The sequence below is a fragment of the Talpa europaea genome (assembly GCF_964194135.1).
Source record: "Talpa europaea genome assembly, chromosome: 2".
NCBI classification, from domain to species: Eukaryota; Metazoa; Chordata; class Mammalia; order Eulipotyphla; family Talpidae; genus Talpa; species Talpa europaea.
The window spans coordinates 42,260,107-42,281,490 of record NC_140068.1 but is presented as its reverse complement, the minus strand read 5'-3'; the positions used below and the strand labels follow the sequence as shown (position 1 = coordinate 42,281,490).

The 21,384-nt window shown below is 39.4% G+C and overlaps 1 protein-coding gene across 1 annotated transcript; it reads left to right on the top strand.

The window, feature by feature from the left end:
* Positions 1-209: 209 nt before the first annotated feature.
* On the top strand, positions 210-1,307 carry GPR6 (G protein-coupled receptor 6; the record flags this gene model as incomplete). Its single annotated transcript, XM_084228115.1, has 1 exon — positions 210-1,307. The coding sequence occupies exon 1, from the start codon at positions 213-215 to the stop codon at positions 1,305-1,307; it is 1,095 nt and encodes a 364-aa protein (XP_084084241.1). The 5' UTR covers positions 210-212.
* Between the last annotated feature and the right edge of the window lie 20,077 nt (positions 1,308-21,384).

Here is a 21,384-nt window from a genome sequence, read left to right as displayed (position 1 = left end):
TCTGTGAAAAAAGCTCAGGGTACCCGTGTGCATTTCACTCACGCGTTCAACAGGTATTTATTTTGGGTTCCCAGCTCCTCGCTCTACTCTGAGGTCCTGGAGTGGTGGGAACACTCTAAGAGGGGTGCTTCAGCCCAGGGGCGCTCCTTGGTAACTTGAGCACACCTGACGCTTGCTCTCCTTCTCTACACAGGGTACAGCGTCCGGCCGCAATGAACGCGAGCGCCTCTTCTCTCAACGAGTCCCAGGTGGTGGCCGTGGCTGCCGAGGGAGCAGTGTCGGCGGCGGCCACAGCGGCAGGGGCGCAGGACACCAGTGAATGGGGGCCCCCTGCCGCGGCTGCTGCGCTGGGGGGCGGGGGCGGGGCTAACGCTTCCCTGGAGCTGTCTTCGCAGCTGCCCTCAGGGCCGCAGGGGCTGCTGCTGTCGGCTGTGAATCCGTGGGACGTGCTGCTGTGCGTGTCTGGGACTGTGATTGCAGGCGAAAATGCTCTGGTTGTGGCGCTCATAGCGTCCACCCCGGCGCTGCGCACGCCCATGTTCGTGCTGGTAGGCAGCTTGGCCACTGCCGATCTGCTGGCGGGTTGTGGTCTCATCCTGCACTTCGTATTCCAGTACGTGGTGCCCTCGGAAACTGTGAGTCTGCTCACTGTGGGCTTCCTCGTGGCCTCCTTCGCAGCCTCGGTCAGTAGCCTGCTGGCCATCACGGTCGACCGCTACCTGTCCCTCTACAACGCGCTCACCTACTACTCGCGCCGGACCCTGCTGGGCGTGCATCTCCTGCTCGCCGCCACCTGGACCGTTTCCTTAGGCCTTGGGCTTCTTCCGGTGCTCGGCTGGAACTGCCTGGGCGAGCGCGCATCCTGTAGCGTGGTGAGTCCTCTGACACGAAGCCACGTGGCGCTGCTCTCCGCTGCCTTCTTTGCAGTCTTCGGCATTATGCTGCACCTGTATGTGCGCATCTGCCAGGTGGTTTGGCGACACGCGCACCAGATCGCGCTGCAGCAGCACTGCCTGGCACCGCCCCACCTCGCGGCCACCAGAAAAGGCGTGGGGACGCTAGCCGTGGTGCTGGGTACTTTCGGCGCTAGCTGGTTGCCCTTCGCCATCTATTGCGTGGTGGGCAGCCAAGAGGACCCTGCTGTCTACACCTATGCCACCCTGTTGCCCGCCACCTACAATTCCATGATCAATCCTGTCATCTATGCCTTCCGTAACCAGGAGATCCAACGCGCTCTGTGGCTCCTGTTCTGTGGCTGTTTCCAGTCCAAAGTGCCCTTCCGCTCCAGGTCCCCCAGTGAGGTCTGAAGACGCACCCCCTCCCCTCACCAATGCCACACCCCCAACAAGTCAACTTTTGGTGAGCTTTTAGGTGCCTGTTGATGAACTCTGCAATTATGATAGTGTGAATGTGACTTTGGAAATAGAGAATAAGCATACATGCAACAAACTCACAAAGACAAAGAGGCTTGTTGACACTTTACATATACAGTGTATACATGTGTACATATATATACAAATATTTGTATCTTTTGGAGGTGTTCAGGATTTGAAAGTTCCTGTTCTGTGAAAAAAATAACAAAGATGTGGTTGTATACTCAAATTGTACATCACATTTGTCAAGTGAAGACTTTCCAATACTGCTTAATTATAGCACTTTATTTCTAGCTGTTGAAACTGCCAAAACAGTGTTGCCATTTTCAAGGTCAGGGGGAAGGGAATGAAAGGGGTAATTTTTGTTGTATGTGATAGAATATTTTGCTGCACATGCATCAGTAAATTACAACATATTTTGTACTCAAATAAACATATTATAAAAATATAACCTGGGTATTTGTCTGACTATAGAATTACTAAGAGATTAATTATTAGTGCATTCATTTAAAATTATGTATTAGGTTCCTCCTGTGAAAATATTAGTGTAAAAAATTATATGCATCTGCACATTGTTCATAAATTGTCACTGAAATACATAACCCAGATCATCGGTGAGGGTAAGGAAGGGAGTAATATAGTCATTGTTATTATAGTGTAAATTAATCTACTCCCTGGGTTTCTGGGTTTCTTTGGAAGGCAAGTTTCAGAGGATGTCTGAAGGCTTTCCTTCATTTCACCAAAACGTTTCCTTCATTTCATTACATATGCTCTTGTGAATCCTGAAACTATAACTTTTAATTGTAATTTGTCTCAATCTGGGAAGAATTTAACATGTTTTTAAAATAATATTAAATAAACATAGTTGCCAGGTCTTATAGAAAAATTCACAGCCTTATGAAATTAATAAATTCTTCTGAAACAGGATCCCAAGATCATTGTGTTCATGAGGTAAAAGTCCCTCTTGATTCACTCTTCAAAACACAGAGCATTAAATCACTAAGAACTAAACATTCCCATTTCACCAATGGGTGTGAATCACAGTTAAATGGTTCTCCTCTTCTCTTTCATTTAGGATGATGTGAGGATAAATGAGATAACATGTGTGGACATACTTTGAATCCTTGTGAGGAAATATGCACACAAGTATAAGAGTTACTAATGTTAGACTTAGGAAAATACACAAATAGAACAATTTTCATATAGGCTGTGAATATTTATCTGCTAGACACAATTCCAGGACTTGGAACACAGAAGTGAACAAATAGATAAAGTCTCTGTGTTCATGGTCTTACATTTTAGGTGGGGAATAGGGACTACAAGCAAATAGACAAATTATGTAAAGAGATTTATTATAAAGATTGGCTCATGCAATTATGGAGGCTAAGAAAACCCAAGATCTATAGCTGGCACACTAGAAATCCAGGAAAGCTGAGGGTATACTTTCAGTCTGAGTCCAAAGGCTTGAGAACCGTAAGAACCCATGGCTTCAAGAACCAAAAAGAGCTGATGTTTCAATTCTAGACCAAAGGCAGGAAAGGATTAATGTTCCAGCTTAAGCCATTTAGGCAGTCAAGTTCCTTTTTAATCAGTGCCTTTGTTCTATTCTGCTCTTCAACTGATTGAATGAGGCCTGACTACATTAGGGAGAGCAATCAGCTTTTTACTCAATCTACTGAGTCAAATGTTAATATCATCCAGAAACACTCTCACAGACACTCTCAGAATAAGTTTGACCAAATGTCTGGGCACCCCATGGTCCCATCAATTTGACACATAAAATTAACCAGCACACCAAAAAAATATAATGATCCAAAAGAAAGGAGAAAAGTTGGAAAGGAATAGTCAACTCTGTCAAGCATTGCTGAGTCAGTAAATAAAATGAAGATTAAGACAGCAACTATTGATTTTGTAATGTGAATGTTACTGGTGAATTTGACAAGAGAAACTTCAAGAGTAAGGAGGGGAAGCCTCACTACAGAAGCACAAGAAAAAAATGTATGAAAGATCTGGTCTCCAACATCTGACAACAGAGCTGGGACCTTTATAATACCAGAAAACACACTTTTATAATCTATAATTTTATAATTTTATAGTGCTATAAATTTAGAACTATAATCTATAATCTATAATTTTATAGTGCTATAAATTTAGAACTGAGAAGATCAGCATTATGGATCACTCATCAAATTAGCATTTTCTAAAGAATTAACCTTCATAGACTATCCAGAATCATCAGATATTGTTTCAGGTCCTATTTATATCCAGGATCCCTTCAAGCAGGCTGAAATAACAAAACCTCTGACTATGAACTTTTCCAAATATGTAGCGGGAAAACAATATAATTTCAGAAATGGAGCAAAGAAGTCAATGTTATTACACATTTTATAATTACTGAAAAAAATTTCTTACAATCAGCAAATTAAGAAAGTTCAACACTGTGGTAATAAAACAGAAATCATACATCTGACTTCATTCTGCTTGGTATATTCAATATCAGTCCTAGTCCTGATGCAAATGTTTGAGAACGCCAAGAAGGAGGAGATACTAAACAATCAGTTTGTTAATAGCCCTGCCTGACAGAGTTGGCTGGGCTGTGTAATGTCATTATGCTTGATAGTAACCAAATTAAAGATGTGGGGATATAAGACTGTGGGTAGATCTTCAAACATTTTTGTGAAGGAATATCACATATTTATTTTACATAATAAATATTAAGAATCTCCTATTTCAAGACCCTATGCTAGTTGCTGGAAGTATATAGTCTCTGAGAAAGACAAGATTCATTCAAATATTCAATTGCCTACCCACTTTGCTATCTCATGAACCTTATAAATTTAACACATTAGATTTGAGCACTGACCTTTGCCCCAAAATCTGTTCTTTTCCCCTTCTTTACCATTCAAGGGCAATGTCATCATTTGAGATGTTCAGGCCAGAAACTTTGGAATCATACTTACTTTTCTCTTTCTATCACACCTCCATCCAATGTGTGAGCAAAACATATTGCCCTTACTTTGGAAATTTACTCAGATTCCAGCCACTTATCATTTCTACCATTTTCATGCTCTCCTGTGTGAATTACTCTAGTAGCATTTCTGTCTTGTCTCCTGATATTAGTTCTTGTGCCCACAAACAGTTGCTCCCTTGAACACCCTTCAAATTCAGGCTTGAGCCCACCAGCAGTACTATCTATCTGAAAAAGACAAATTTGGATGAAATATACTAGGTCCTGGAAATAGGTTTTGAGTAAAAACTTACTGAGAGATTACATGTGACAGATTATATGTGTATACATGTGCCTAGTATAGTAATGAGACACAAACTCTTCCCCCCAAGAAAAGGAGAACAGCAGGAGGAGGCCTAAAGCATGAAATCCAGGGTAGGCAGGACCCACTTGGCTCAGGGTATACATTTTGTATTGCTTCTGAAACAAATGACCACAAACTTGGTTGTTTAAAACATTTATTCTCTTATAGTATGGAGTTTAGAAGTACGAAATAAATTTCACCAGGCTGAAACCAAGATATCAGCAGAACTATACTCCCTCCAGATGTTATAGGGAAACAAACTGTTTTGTTGCCTTTTTCAGATTTTAGAATTTCACTCACATTGTCTGTATTACATGCAGTTATACACAGTGTTGCATACAGTGTGCAGTGAAGGAAATCAAATGACAAAGGAGACCAAGGAGGAGCATCCAGAGGAGACCCTTGGAAAGCCAAGAGGAAAATGTTTTAAGAAAGAAGCGACCAAGTGTATAAAGACTGCTAGTGGCCAAGTAAGAACAGTCAAGTAAGAAAGTGTTACATCTAGGAACATGGCAGCCCTTGATGGCCTAAGAGAGAGGAACTTCATTGGAAGGTGGGGCAAAAGCTAGATTGCAGTGTTTCTGTTCTTTTTTTAAGATTTATTTATCCATTTGTATAAGAATCGGGGTACAGGGCCAGATGTGGAAGGTGAGAGGATTCACCAGAGACAGAGCGGGGAACAGAACAGGCAGACTGACTGAAATACACTGCTGAGGGGAGCAGCGGGCAAGGCAAAAGAGGTCTGACACACACCATGTGGGATTCTCACCGGCCAGCCAGGATCGAACTGGCACTGCAGAGGCTGCAGACAGCTTCACAGCACTGCACTCAACTGCCTGCGCCACCAGGGAAGGCCCGATTGCAGTGTTTTTAAGAGCAAATGGGAATTTTCTAATTTTCAACAAATTTAACTTTAAATTAAAGGAGGGGGTGGTAACCAGAGAGAAACACAAGATTAAAACATATACTGTATCTGGTTTTATTTTTTAAAGCTGTGAAAGAATTAAACATTATTAGACCAAAAGGCAAGTAATGTGTGATTGGAAAAGCTAAAGATAATAGAGAGAAAAAGATGCCTGAAAGAGTGAATTTTCACAAGAGAATGGGGCCTAGGGCCCAGTGTGGTGGAGCGAGTGGGACTCAGGAGGAGGTGGCCTGCTCTGACAGCTCGCCTGCTCTGACAGGAGGCAAGGTGGGAATGATTAGTACTGATAGAGCTAAGTTTATAGGTGGTGGGAGGAAGTTCACAGAGTTCCTACCTGACAATCTCAATTTATCTGAGGAGGAGTACCAGTTAAGAGATTATTGCAAGTATCAAGAATCTAAGTCAAAGATACTGGGAACAAAACTGTGAACTGGGGATAAGATAGTATAATCATTCAATCAGAATTAAAGCCAGACCATACCAAGCATTGCACACCATTCCAATTCTCATATAATAGTGGTAAGAGTGTAAAATGGTACGAACACTTTAGAAAAATAGTTTGGTGAGTAAGCCAAAAGTAAAGAGAATCTTTTAATTTTTAATCAAAAGGGACATTAAACCCTTTTCATTTTATCTCTTGACGCATCAAATTTAATTTCCAACTGCCTAAGGCCCCAGAATAGCAGATCCCACTCTCATCTGGCATCTACGGTGCCCTCAAGCAGCACCACTAGCGGGGCCAAACCACACAGTCCTGGGGAGAGATGGGGTTCTAAGGGTGGCAAGCAGCCAGGAGTCTACGAAACCCACTTGTCACTGTAGATTCTTCTAATTCTATTTTCTACAAGGAAGAGATACCCACAGACGGTCACAATGTTCATTAAACACCATTTATATGACACACAACAATCAAGCCACATTTCAGAGGCAGCTGCTGCAGTGGAAGAAACACTACTTCTTCTATCAGAGTGATTAAAAGAGTCCATATTTATGAAAGATAAGATAAAATGTAATTTGGGGTTTAATCTACTTTTGCTAAAACAAAGCATATCAAAACAGTGGTGATTTTAAATATCCTTTCCACCAAAGAGCAGTCCTCACTCCTTGGATAGGAAATTCTTCTCCAACCTGTCTCTAAGATGGGCTGAACTGACTTTAGCAAATAATAATGTGTATGAGTCCCCAGATGACCGAGTTATGAGTCCCCCTCTAGTTCCCCACCAGCCATCTTCTGACCTGGCCATTTGTGTGTTATGCAGTCATCTAGGTTCCATTTCTTCTTTGCAAGAAAGTGTACTTGACTTATTCTCCCCCTTTGTCCAGAAGCTGGGTGCAGAACCCAAGCTTGGTGAACCACATTCTCTTCCCTAAGATCTGACTCTTGTGTACAAGGTCCAAAGGATGGAAAAAGACTACATCCACCCCAGAGTCAGTGCCCAGGAAAGAAAGGCTGAGTGTTCTCTGCTATCTCCATACTTGGAGCTGCCCTATTTCTTTTCTCATGCCTCTCCTGGTTCTGACTTTTTGTCCATTATATGACCGCAATATCCCTTCCATACATTACCTTTGTGCTTAGGGTAGACAAACTGTTTTTGTTGCTTATGACCAAAGAATCATCTTCAGATCCTTATTTGAACATATTTTAAAGTTCAAAGCCATCTTTCTTTTACTTATGATTTGTGATACAGTGTTGCATTTTTCTTTTTTTAAAATTAGATAGCTGATTTATTTTTTTATTTTAAATTTATTTTTACATCATTGTTCATTTTTAAGCAATATTTGCTTCCCCCCACCCTCTCAGGTGTGCTCCCCATAGAGTTCCCTTCACCAATGCACCCGTGCACCATCACCTCAGTCCCCTGTGCTCCTCCCTCCCTCCCTCTCATCCCTCTCCCTCCTCCTCCCCTGCAGGATGTCTCTGATTTATAATTGTCTGTTGTTGCTTTGTTGTGTTTTGTACTGTTATTATTTTTTATACTGATGTCTTATTTGGTTTCCCTATATTCCTGCTATAAGTGAAACCATCCGATATTTTTCTTTTTCCTTCTGACTTATTTCACTGAGCATAATTTCTTTTAGCTCCAACCATGTTGCTGCGAATGGCATGAGTTTATCAGTGTTGCCTTTTTAAAGAAAGGTACAAAACCATAGGTACAGGAATAGCATTTGGGTTAAAACAAAACAAAACAAAACAACTGTATTTGCAGAGGGTAAAAGACTATAAGAAAATACACCAAATATGGAGTTTTTGTGTTAAGACAGGGGTAAAGGATATGTTTAATTTCTATTTTTTCTGTACTCTATATTATTTATGTGAGGCACATTAATAATAAAAATATCAATTTATAGTAAAGAATATATAAAACGAGGGCTACAATATCTAGTATTAAAAACAATATAGCATTCGTGACCTTCTTTCAGAAGTTACACATGAGTACTTGACCTCTTGTTCCAAATTTCTAGTTCAATTTCCTGCCAGGATTCTCAACACACAGTAGCAAGGTCAGCTCTTAATCAACTCTTAATCATCATAGTGAGAGCTGGGATGGCGTGGGCTCACAGCAATCATCTCTCTTTAAGAACAACCACTCTACAACACATTTTATGGCTTAGGATGAATCACTCAAAAACACACTTGCTGGTGAAGTTTTACAGAAAGTCATACCAGTAAATAGGGGAAGCCATGGTGCATGGGGGTCCAGTGAAGGGAAGGCCAGCCTTTATCCATGGAGGTTTTAAAAGGCTTAGGAAGAAAGTTCCCTTCTACTCAATTCTAACTTAAGAATTCATTTGGCAATTGAAAAAGACAAGAAAACTCATGCTTACCATTTTATTTAAGAACAAACAGGATAAAAATGGCAAAATCCAAACTGATGACATTAATTTTCATGTGTAGTTAATGTGTGCTTATTTTTAAGCAGGAGGTTTTTAGTATATTTAAGTTTATTTCCTATGTTTCATTTTTTTCCTATTGCTGCTGAAACAAAACAAATCAGTGCAAAGTGAGTGACCTAAAACTACACAACTCAGTTCTCTTGCAGTTCTAGAAACCAGAAGTCCACAGTTAATCTCTCCGGGCTCAAATTATCAGTACTGATTTCTTCTGGAGGCTCTAGGGAAGAATCCGTTTCTTGATTTTTCCATCTTGGAATTTACTGTCCTCATTCCTTGGCTCACACTACATACAATGTCAGCTTTTCTCTCTCTACTTCCATCATTACATGGACTTCTCCATCTGACTTTGACCTTCTTGCTTCCCTCTTAAGGGATCCTGGTGATTACCTTGGAGCCATGCAGATAATCCATTATAATCAGCCCATGTCAAGATCTTTAACTTAATCACATCAGCAAAGCTCCTTTTGCCATATCAGGTAATAGTCACAGATTCCAGGGATTAGGCCCTGAACAACTTTGGGATGGGGGAAGCAGATATCATTCAACTTACCATAGGATGTATACCAACACTATTTGGCTAAAATGAACCAAACTTTTTGAAAATGTACAGGAAATGTTTTTAGTTAATAAAGGTATTTTAGTTTCTGTTATTTGTGACAATTATACTACAATGTGGCCAAAAAGTCCCCAAATTAGAAAGTTTCATCTATTTTAATCACTTCATCATTTTTCCAAAGGGATGAAAATTCCAAATAAAAATTAGCATTTGTCTCATAACTATGAAGACCAACAATTTTATAAATGATAAAATATACATTTTGAAATTAAAGTAATGATAACATTGAGTCTTTTTAACTTGATTAGTAATTAATCTACTTTATTCTAGGACTCAGAATTCTTAACCATCTCTACATTCTTTATATTTGTCATCTAAGTTGTGTGATAAATGCAAGGTTCTAATCACCATCCTCTCTGTCTAAAAAGAAACTGCAAGGTGGTAAATACAAGAATACCACCTAGTTTGGAACACTGTTTCCTCAGTCCTTTATTGCCAGGGACCCAGGTAAGATCTAAGAAGTAACCAAGAGCGATCTTTGAGCATTCAAAGTAGAAGGTCCTAAAGACCTTATCTTCCTGCTCTCAATTCAATGGAGAACCCACCAGGCCCTCACACAGAGCTCATTGCTTTTCCTTTAAACATCTTTCTAACAAATGTGATCATCTGGTTTCCCAAAAAGGTAGGAGACGACAAGAGAAATATTAAGGTAAATGAGGCAGCAGACCATAGCAATTTACTGTATTTTGGACATATTGACTCCAGCAGTGCTGAGGGCCTGGAAACCTCTGTGAGCAGACAAGAATATACTTTCTGAGACTTGATTGAAGCAGTTAAAGAATATCCCAGGACCATTCAGAGTCCTCTGAACAACCTTGAAAGATCTGTTGTCCCCAAAGTTCTCTTCAAAACACCCAGAAAAGCACAAGTAATGTTTGGTAAGTTCTCCTTAAGAAAACAGGGATGCATATGGGTTATTTTAGAAAAAGTTTCATAAAAATTAAGAAAAAACCCCTGGTCTCTAATTTGCTTGCAAGACAAAAGCCTCAACCATCCAGAACACTTGGCTCCTCTAACTGACTTACTCTGGTATCCAGGTAGCCATAATTCTTTGTAAATTAAATTTTAATTCATTTGCATTCTATTCATTTAGAATTTTTGATAGTGTTATCCCACTGGGAGAGAATAAAATTTTGCCTTTGTATAATCTACAAAGAAAGGGTTTGCCAAGCAAAGTAATAACATAAAGACTTCAGAGAGATATTCCTAGTCTGTTTATCAAAAAAAAAAAAAAGAAAGAAAGAAAGAAAGTCCTTTGAAATACTTCTGTGCAAATAGAAACCACTCAAATATGTATTTTTGCTTATTACTATCAATGTAGCCATATATCAGTATCAGTTTTGGTTTGTGTACCTGAAAATAATTTTTAAAAATCACATTTCTTTGAATATATTTAAAATGAAGACTGAACACCTCAGTTTGTCCAAGTTAATGAGAATTTTTCTCTTTTCTCATGCATATTATATTACAATTGAATCAGTGATAACTAAACAGTCTGGAAACTAATTAAATAAAATGAAAGCCACTTTTTTAAAGACACAGTCACCATTTGTAACAATTCAACATGAGTATATTTATGACTTTCTTTGTTAAATTGAAAAGATCAAACACCATGTTTTGATATTGACTTGCCAATAGTTAACTATGTAATTTGAGGAGCACAGCTTCACCCCCCCCCCATATATGCACATGCTTTATTCACCCTCTAGCAAAGCTGCACTGCTAATATTATCACCTTTTCTCTTCCCTCTCCCATCACTTCCCTCTGGTAACCACTATATTTTTCACAGAGTCTAAGAGTTATTTGTATTGTCAGACACCATTTTAAATTTAGAAATGCATTCCAATATAATCAACACTCAGCAAAACTTACAAACCTTCACAATATTTACAATCTACCCTGAATTTTCTCCTATAGTCTTATGTAAAAGTACTGGATAAACAATTTTCACATCCTATAAATCATAGCTAACAGGTGAACATCTGAACTTGTAGACACAGGAGAAGTTTGCACACGTCTCATGAGATAACCTGAAACCTGGAGAGGCTCATGATCAAAATATTTCCTGGGAGATGCATCTAGAAGGTTGGGGTTCGTATTTAACATTTTCCAATTGAAGCTGCATCTTACCATTTTGTGTTTTGTATTCAAAAGCGCTTACCCCAAAAAATTGTTGTATCTGATTACACAAACTATTTAGAAAAAGGACTTAAGTTTACCCAAACAATAATTTTGTTTGAACTTAAGAACTGTATTTGGTCATTCCAATAGTTTATAAATAGATAGCAGGTGGTGAATGCTTTTGATTTCTAAATGATTAGTTATCGAAAAGTTGGTTAAAAAAATTTTGACTAAATAATATTACAACAAGAATCTGCTTCTCATTAATCCAGGAGTGGAAGTATATTGTTGTAGATGAAAAAATGGGCTTTTGAGTTGATACCTGCTGAAGATGGGAGATGAGTATACAGGAATTTGCTCTTCTTTTCTCCCTACTGTTATTACACTTGACATTTTCCACAATAAAAAGGGAAAATCTATGTTGAATACAATTGAAAGAAAACAGAACTAAAAAAAGTGAAACGTATTTCATTGAGCATGATCCCATCCAGCTCCATCCATGTTGCTGCAAACTGCATGAGTTTATCTTTTTTGACTGCTGAGTAATATTCCATTGTGCATATGTACCACATCTTCTTGATCCAGTCATCTATTTGGGGGCATTTGGGTTGTATCCATAGCTTAGCTATTGTAAATAGTGCTGCTATAAACATAGGGGTGCAGGTGTCCTTTTGAATTAATGTTTCTGTGTTCTATGGGTAAATACGTAGGAGTAGAATTGCTGGATCATATGGAAAATCCATCTTTAGCAGATTGAGGAATCTCTACACAGCTCTCCATAGTGGTTGGACCAGTTTGCACTCCCACCAGCAGTGCAGGAGAGTTCCTTTTTCTCCACATCCTCGCCAATATTTGTTGTTGCTAGTTTTTTTAATATGTGCCCCAGATGGTCTCACTCATAGCAGGATATCGAAAACCTAAATAAGAGACCAGGAAAAAGACTAATTATAATAAAGTAAAAATCAAAATCAGCAAGCAACTATAAACCAGAGACACACTGTGGAGGGGATGGGGAGAAAACTGTGGAGGGGATTAGGATTAAAACAAGGGTGGTGGGAATTGTATGGGGACTATAACCAAGATGGAAATGCATACATTGTGCAAAAGTGGAAAATAATGTAAAAAAATATATAAAATTAAAAAATTATAAAAAAAGGGAAAAAAGTGAAACTGAATTGTTGTTAGTTAGCCTCATTTTTAAAACAATATCTTTAGTATCTGCACTATAAACTCTGAGACATGGCTCATAGGTTCAAGCCAGAAATGAGTCTTCAGGCCTGAGGGATGGAACATCTCAGCAAGGGTGAGTCAGGCCTCGGAATGCTGGTGCTTTGACATTCCCTCTCCAGAGTTTCTGGGCAGTCCCTGGACAACCTCAGCCCATCAGCCATCTGAATGTGATTAGGAATTCATGGATGAACAATATGAGATTTCCATACATTACTGATTAATATTCTGTGATTTTCCAAGCCATCATGGGATGAAAATTGACCATGATTCAATACCTGCTTCTCACTGAAAATGGGCATATATGTACATGCACACCTACACTTGCACATTTAAAAATGTATAATTATACCCCCACCTTGTTCCCAAAAGGATTTAAGATATTTGTGCACATGTGAAATAAAACTTAGTTTTTCCATTTAAAATGTCTCTCCCTAAAATAAAGTGCCATGAATATTTATCTTACATTTGCATAAAAAAAGGCAAATACCTTTTATTCAGTTGGCTCACATCACTCAAGCTCATGAGAAACTTTCCCTTTTATATACAGAATGTTGGGCTTGCTCATTGAAATGTGATTAAAATCAGAAAAGTTGCCCAGTAAGAATTTTGCTCTCCCTGAGTAGAAACCACTTCAAATTCTTATTTCACGATTCCTCCGATTGCTTTTTGGTCGTGGAAATAGGGATCCCATCTCATAAATTTACACATGTTAACACATGTCTTGCATAGAAAGACACTTTCTGCTGGAGCTTAGCCTGCATTTCCCTTTATCCTCTTATTATCCGTCATCAGTGAAAGTCTCAGAATCAAAAAGTCAGAAGCAATTTCCTAGCTAAACTAGAGTAAATGGAGCCAAATCTCCAAAGATGACTTTGACCATTGAGAGGCTGAAATCTTGGAGGAAAATGTTCTCCATGAACACGGTAAGCAGAGCCATTACCCCACTTATAATCATACAGTATATTAAATCCCACTTGATTGGAATTCTTCTGTTAGTTTCCAGGCCATGGGAGCTTGGCCTGCCTGGGTCCTGGCAGGGCAGGGCATGCTCCAGGAACTCCCACTCCACGTTGGTGGCTTGGAATAGGGAAAACAGTGAGAACATTTTACATTGAGTGAATCAGGACTAAAAATTAACAATCACATTTTTTCCCATTCAACATTACCAAAGAGCTATCAATGTTAGGCACTGACTGTGTGTTGAGATTGCAAGGATGCCTAAATTCTGACCCCCACCGTCATTGTGCCTCTGAGACATGCAATTTGTCCTATCACCAAGGTCAATTCTCATGACAAAAGCTCAGGAACATTTAATAGATTAACAATGGAAGCATGGAAAGGGTAGTAAATGTGGTCACTGATGAACAAAACTCTATCATGTCATACAGGGTTGCTTATAAAACTAGTTTTAAGAATGCAGACAGCAGATAATTCTCCAAGTTATCTGTGAGGCATTGCCCCTCAGTCCTGGCCCCAACTTCTTCCATATAGACCTTGATTATCCACTTATGGGTCAGGTCTCAGCCAGGTGATTTAGATCATTCAATCTCCTGGAGACCACTTACAGCTTACACTTTCTAGGGGCAGAAATCAGACATCAGTAGTTTAACCCCCTCCCCCCAGGTGATTCCAATACGCATCCAAGATGAAAAGCCTGTAGTAGATATGCAGTTTCATTTACTTTTTAAAATAACTTCATGAAAGGCTGTTTTTAATGCTCATCCCATACAAGAAATAGGCAGGTGCATGGCCTAGGAAAATTTATGGGACGTTCCTAACCTACGTATGTCTGATTCAAAAACCAAGGTTTGAACAAGAGCTTTCATTAATTACTTAAGGGAAAAGAGCTATTCAAATGCAGATCCTGATATGTCAGAATTCCATAACACATTGTCTGGGGCTTCTACTAGCCCCAGAAGCAAAAGCAGGACCACAGCAAATGGGGCCCAGGAAGGAAAATTTTTTGTTAAGGGGAGGAGGTTGTGGTGTTGCAGACTTTGGGTTATAGGGACACTGTGATGTTTTAGTCTCAGGGGTCCTGAGACTAAGTCTAAATGTTGGGTTGATTGTTCTACTGAAATTGGTTAGGGCCTGATGAAAAAGAAATTGTCCCTATCAGCAAACTGGATGTTTATGGAAGAAAGAAAACTTTTTCTCTTTTGAGCTAGGTATTAGCTCTCCAAGGATGGTCTGGGTGGCAGAGGAAACACTGGCATGTATGAAGCAGGCTGGGACCAAACAATGAGGCACCTTGTATTCTTCAACCTGACATCTTTCCTGGTCCTTGGGGAGAGGACCAGGATCAATTCCAAGGTGCCACTCAAATGCTATGCATCAATCTCTAAGGGTGGAATGAAAACTTCTCTTATGTGGAAATGACTTAGATAGAAGGACCGTCGACTGAAATGAGTGAGCTCTATTTTATGAAATAAATAACAGATAATTATATCATCCTCTTTGCATTTATTTCCCTTTCAGAACCCCCCAGGCCATAGCACAGTCTTGTTTAAACATACTCTCCTAATCTACTACGCACTATGAGTTGTGTGTTCATGCTAGTGCCAAAATAGAAAAAGTGATATGAGGCCAGCCCCAGGCTGGTGTGATGGTGGAAGTGGCACCTGTAAGAATGTTCCATCAGGAGTTAAATTGAGTCAGAGAAACTGGGTTCAAATCCTGGCAGTTACTGTGGACTTAGAGATCAACCTTAATCTCTCTGAGCACCAGTTTCCTCACCTAATAAATAGTGAATGAAATAAAGAATATATATATAATACATTTAACACAACATCTATAGTTCTCTAATACACAATTTTTAAAAAAACCTTCCCTATGTAGTAATAAGTAATGATTCCTCTTCTCTACCAGTTGGTTTTTTTTTTTTTTTTTTTTTGCTATGAAAGACAGCAATTTCCTCCTACCCTATCTTCTTCTGTCTAAGGCAGACCATGTCCAGGTGGCAGATAGTACCTACCAATTGGGCAGGAAGGGCAGCCCAAGGACACTGTGCAAAAATACAAACTTGTATCCGAATGATGACAGTTTCACTATTCACATTTCATAATAGGTCTGCATTAGAGAAAATGATTCAAAATTAGATTTCATCTATCCATTAACCAGCTGAATGTAAGATTGAATTTAACCTACACAAAGCTTTGTCAGGAAATCTCCTGCATTAAACAAGACCCAGTAATTACTTTTAAGAGGGAATTTTACAAATGTAAAACCAAGTGCAAAAATGATCAGATGGGAGTTCTGCCACCTCTCATTTTTCCATGTTTTTGGATTTATTTACCCTTTAATGTAGACCAAAACACCAGAGGTGACTATCACTGTGTTTGCCTTTGGCCAAGATCAAGTGCCGAGGTTACCATCACAGTTGGCAGGGAATACAGTATCTACTATGATCTTGCAGTGCGCTATGTGATGGGGCCAGTTTTGGGTGGGAGCAGATCAGGATACATGAAGAAAAACAGAGCATACTCCCTGACAGAAGAGTACAATAACCTAATTATTCCAAGTCTAGGTGCATCCCCTGTGCATCTGCTTTCCTCTCCTTTTCTATTAATCTCTCTCAATCCCTTGATGGCTTTCTTCAGTGTACCTCTCATTATTTATAGTAATGTTATTTATTTTTCTATTAATCTGTCTTTTATTTGCTTCCCTCATAAGAATGCAAAGCCCACCATAATATTCTCAGTGCCTATCACTGTGCTTGGAACTGTGATTGGGTCCATACCCAATCAATTCTTTTAAATAAATGAGTAACAAGTCAAGCAAGGGAGAAGAATTGAAATGAGAAAATTAAGGAGGTAAGAGTTTAGAGGATTAAGAGAGATCCCCTTGGTGCCAAGGGAAGAAGTTTTCTTTTGTGAGTGGTGATAGATTAACAGTCCTACCAGACATGTGGGGAGGGGTGCTGGTCACATTCTTAGTGTCCTTTTGGTAGACAACCACAAAAGTACTCATCTAAGAAGCTACTGAATGTTTGGCAGTCTCTCAATAAGATTTCAAATGATAGTTTAGTATTTACAGGTCACCTGGGTCCTGAGGGGCCCTGGCAGAGTAACCTTGTAAAGCCATCCTTTAGGTCATGACCAAGGCCTCCTTAGTACCTATAGTATCCTTGCTCTCACATTGAACAGTTATAGCTCACATTTATTAAGCACCTACTTAATGTTTTAAGCACTAGCTATATCCCTTAATCCCCACAGCAACCCTATAAAATAGGTATTACTGAAGAAATAGACAGAAAATAGGTATGTCTTAACAAGGTCACCCAAGCCAGAAGTGCTAATGATAGAGTTCAATCCCAGGCAGCCCACTCCCAAGCCTTTTCCTTGGAACTCTGGACATCCCTGCCTCCCAAAGCTACTCATACACACTTTTGATTTTGCTCCTTAACACTCTAAGCCAAGTGGATGGAGTTTGTTAAATATTTGTAAGCAGTTCTTCAGTTTGACAATCTTTTTGGGGAAACACTATTAAAACATCTTTTTTTTCTTGAGAATGTGGGAGATCAATTAATTTATATGACAGTAGTTTGGTCGTTGCATATGCTAAGATGTTTATAACAACCTGATTTTTCAACCTCTTCCCTGCTCAAGATTTTTCAACCTCTTCCCTGTCCTGGTCTAACCCAGTTTTGGGGTCCATTGGGCAATCTGCTAATTTGTTGAAAGTCTTCAGAGGTGTCCTTGCACCACTTGACAAATCCACCTCCTCTTCCTCCACAAACTGCTTTTTGGATTCCTTCCCCACCTTAGCTGGTACACAATCTCAAATGCCAGCTGGAAGACTGGTGATATAGTCACGAGCCAAAAGCTCATGTGGAAATGGGCAGTGCTGCTATTACTGAGAAATTGCTGGTAGCATGCAAGATGCCAACATGCAGGTCCTCAGGCTTGCTCGTCTAATATGATGCAGAGGCAAAAAAAAAAAAAAAAAAAAACCTCCAGCTTTCTGGAATTCTCAGATGCAGTATTGGGTTTTTGGTTGTTGTTGTCTAATGTTGACATGCAGTTGTTGGAATTACCCTACAGATGGGAGTATGTGTAGAGGGAGGGATAAATCTTTTTGGTTTCTGAACAGAATTGCTGTGCAAACCCATCTATATCAATAGCAACATCTGGATCTGCTAGGAAAGAGTATGGGGAAAACAAGCTTCCTGTTGTCTTTTCCCCACCCCAGAGACAGCTCTCACAGGTACCCAGTATGCCAGATCTCTATTACTCTTTATCTCAAAACACTTTATTCTGATAAAATGTACATAAAGATTTTAAAAAGCCTTAGTGTGGTGCTCCACACCATGTAGAGTAGAAAAGTATGTGTTTTTTTTTCTACCCTGGGTCTGCTGCAATTCAAAACAGGGTTTGTTTTTCTCATCAGCTTATAGATAAATATAAATTTGTTTATAGCCAAATTCTGGAAAAATACTGAAAGATAATTTTAGTCCTAGATGGAATATCAAGCTATACCATTTCTGTAACAAAGTCATTCTAACCAGTTCTTTTGGAAACATTTCTAAAACCCTGTAATCAGAAGCAGACAAGCTGAATCTCTTAATTGAGCATGAATTTTCATATACACTTTGAGATATGTCATTGGGGTCATCTGGTGTGGAGATCCTAAAACAGTGTGACTAGTAATAAAAGGTGCCAGATTTTGAATATATTTATCTCTTTAGGTGGTTGTTACAATTTCCTGGAAAACAGTTTTGCACCATGTACATATGCACACTCTGCACCCTGGTCATTTTCAGTGCCAAAAAATAAAAATTTTCAAAGATAGCCCCCAGGCACTGTAATTCTATCAAGTGCTTCAACTATGCAGACATGTGGAATAAAACTCATTGCTATTTGCAATACTCAAAAAGTAGCAGCAAGCATTATGTCTATTAGCAGTAGAATGGGTAAACTGAGTCACATAATAGAATTCTAAACCACCATAAGAATGGGAAACTGCTACAGGCACTGACAAGGATGAATCACATAAACATAATGTTGAGTGAAAGTCAGATACCAAAGGACGCTATTGTTTGAGTCTGCTTGCTTAAACAAAGTTCAAGTCTCTACAAAGGGTAGACATACTGATGTTCACTTTGTATTTGTTACCTGGACTATATATTTTGTATTTGGTGGCCTTTTTCATATGGGATTATACTTCATGATTTAAAATGATTTAAAATAAATGAAGAGAAAGAAACTAAAATGAATGCATACCGACCATGTTCTCAATTTAGAGGAAAAAAATGTCTGATTTCATCTTCATCCTTTTCCCAATTTAAACCTGGGTCTATAAGACCAGAAACCAAAGGCAAATCCTGGAATTTGTGGGAGTTTTTATATGCTTTAAAACAAGCCAGTGCCCAGTTCCTAGGGCCACCTGTGAAAGACACCTCATCTTAAACTTCAGAGTTCCAGATTCCTGGGGACCAGCTTCCTAAAGTTTTTTTTACTTGATGAACAAATTGCCCTGCCAAGAAAGCGTCAAATTCTATTAAGTTTAATTAGGCAATTCTGTCTATAAATGACATACCTCCTGTACCCGAGGAGACACACCCATGCACTAATAGGATGTGACAGCCCCATCACCAACAAAGCCTCCCCCGCCTTCAGTTCTCTTCAGAGGTGAATACCTCCTGCCTGGGAGGTGCTGTCAACTTTGGGAGGATTTGCAAAAAGTAAATCCGGGGAGGTCTCAAATAGCAGAAGCTGTGGATTCCCCAGTCCCACCCAAGGGCCATCTTGTGCTACCAATGAATGTGTGTTGGGGTGAGGGGTTATGTTCATCCCATAGTCACCTTTTCAGACCAGAATATATTCCTGTTGGAGGTGTGGGATACTTTTCATAAAGTTCTAACTCAAAATAGGCTTAAAAATTTTCTTTGTCAATGTCATAAGCAGTATACTCCTGTCCAGACTGGGGAATCAAAAAGCACCACCTTAGCAAGCATCCTGGATTCAGGCGCCCTTATAATCTCGTATTGTTACCACCTCTAATAAATACCACCTCTGAATAAATAAAACCTCAGACTGAACGCTGAGGTTTCTGAGTCTTAACAGAAATAGTCCTTTCAATGCTGACTACAAACACATTCTTTCCCAGTGTATTTGGGTTGAGGAAAGGAAACACTCAGTGAACTGACAAAAAAAAAAAAAAAAAATGCCCCTTTTCCCTTCTAGCTCCCCTGAACCACAATAAAGTCTTTTGGAAATGTAAGTTTTGGGGGGAAAGTTTGTGGGTGCTTATATAGCGCAGTTTAAAGAAAGAGACATGTTCTTTGTTTCCCACCCCCTTCCCGGAGACTTCTATGGGGAAAAAAATGAAGTGTCAGGAAGAGCAAAGGGAAATCACAACCACAGGCTGCAAAATTCTCGAAACCGGTGGTCTCAAAACGTGGTCCCTGACTGGCCGCCTCAGCATCACCCGGCAACTTTCAGAAAGGCAAATTATCCACCCCGCTCTACACTCACCAAATCAGTTTCTAATTGTCCCAGAGTTGTTAAAAGTCTGTTGCATTTTCGTTGTCTTTTCTTAAGGTAAAAATAACTATTAACACCTTTGGATTTCTTCCCAGTCATCAGTTTGGGGTACTTGTGTGAACAGACCCTGTCCACTTCATTCTAAGCCATATTATTTCAAAGCAGTAGAGAATAACCCAGGCCGGCTTTCCTGTGTGTCCTTAGGCGGCTCAGTGTGAAATGGGTCACTTCCGCGGCTCATTGATCTGGCCTTCCCATAGCTGGTAAAAAAGGAAAATTACCCAGTGCAATTTCCGAGAAGCAGCTTGTTTCTTGTCTTTAATTAATTCCTTCTTCCTTGCAGAAACTCTATTATAGTTAAACCAGGATTCCCTGACCCTGTGTGAGAGAAAAAGACCTCTTTTCCTCTCTCAGAATCCTTGAGATATCTTAGGAGAGGGCGGGTGGCACATGGGCTTGGTGGAGAGGAGGGTGACTAGGACAGGGTGGGCATGAGGATAAGGGGAAGTGGCAGTAAAGTCTAGAATAAATCAGGGGAAGATAACCATGAGCGGAGTCCTTGGGGAAAACAAAGCTGGGAGTCATTGTGCCAGGAGACCTGTCTGACACTATTTACGATGTGTTTTGTCTTTGTAAAACCATTTTGGCTCCTTTTTAAAGTAAATTCAAATAAATGAAAGAGCAATATGTGACAATAAATGCTTCCCTCTGCAGCAGTACTCCCAGCCTTATTCCATTTCATCACAGAACTCTTAGTTACTGGACAGATGATTATGATTTCAATATGGAGAATTACTATGTGAGGAAGGAATATACATAAATATTTCTAACGTCTTTCAACCTTTTCTAATGATTATTGGAAGGCATGAAAGAACCCAAAACACTTACAGAACAAGAAATGCTTCAGGAAACCCTGAATAATTTTTCAAAATTACAGATTTGTCTCCACAAAGGAGGACATACACTAACTTGGAAGTCAGATAGATGGCTTTCCATTTCCAATTCTATCAGGGAATCATGGAGTGAATTTGGAATAGAGTCTTGAATTCCCAGAGTCCTGGGCTGCTCATCTGTGAAATAAAGGGTTATGATTTCCAATCTTAAAGATGCATTTTAGCTGCAGCTTCCTAAGTATCTTTAAATTTAATATCAATAGCTGGAAACAACCCAAATGTTCATCAATTGATGAATGGATAAACAAATTGGCATATGCATAGAATGGAACATTATTCAGCCATAAAAGAAATAAAGTAGAGATGTGTGTTACAATACAAATGAACCTTAAAAACAGTGTGCTAAATAAAAGAAGACAGTTATAAAAGGCCACATATTCCATTCTTAGAATAGGGGAAAAATACAGAGAAATAGAAATAGTTTAGTGTTAGGGAATGGGAAATGTAGGAATAAGGAAATGATAGCTAAGTGTAT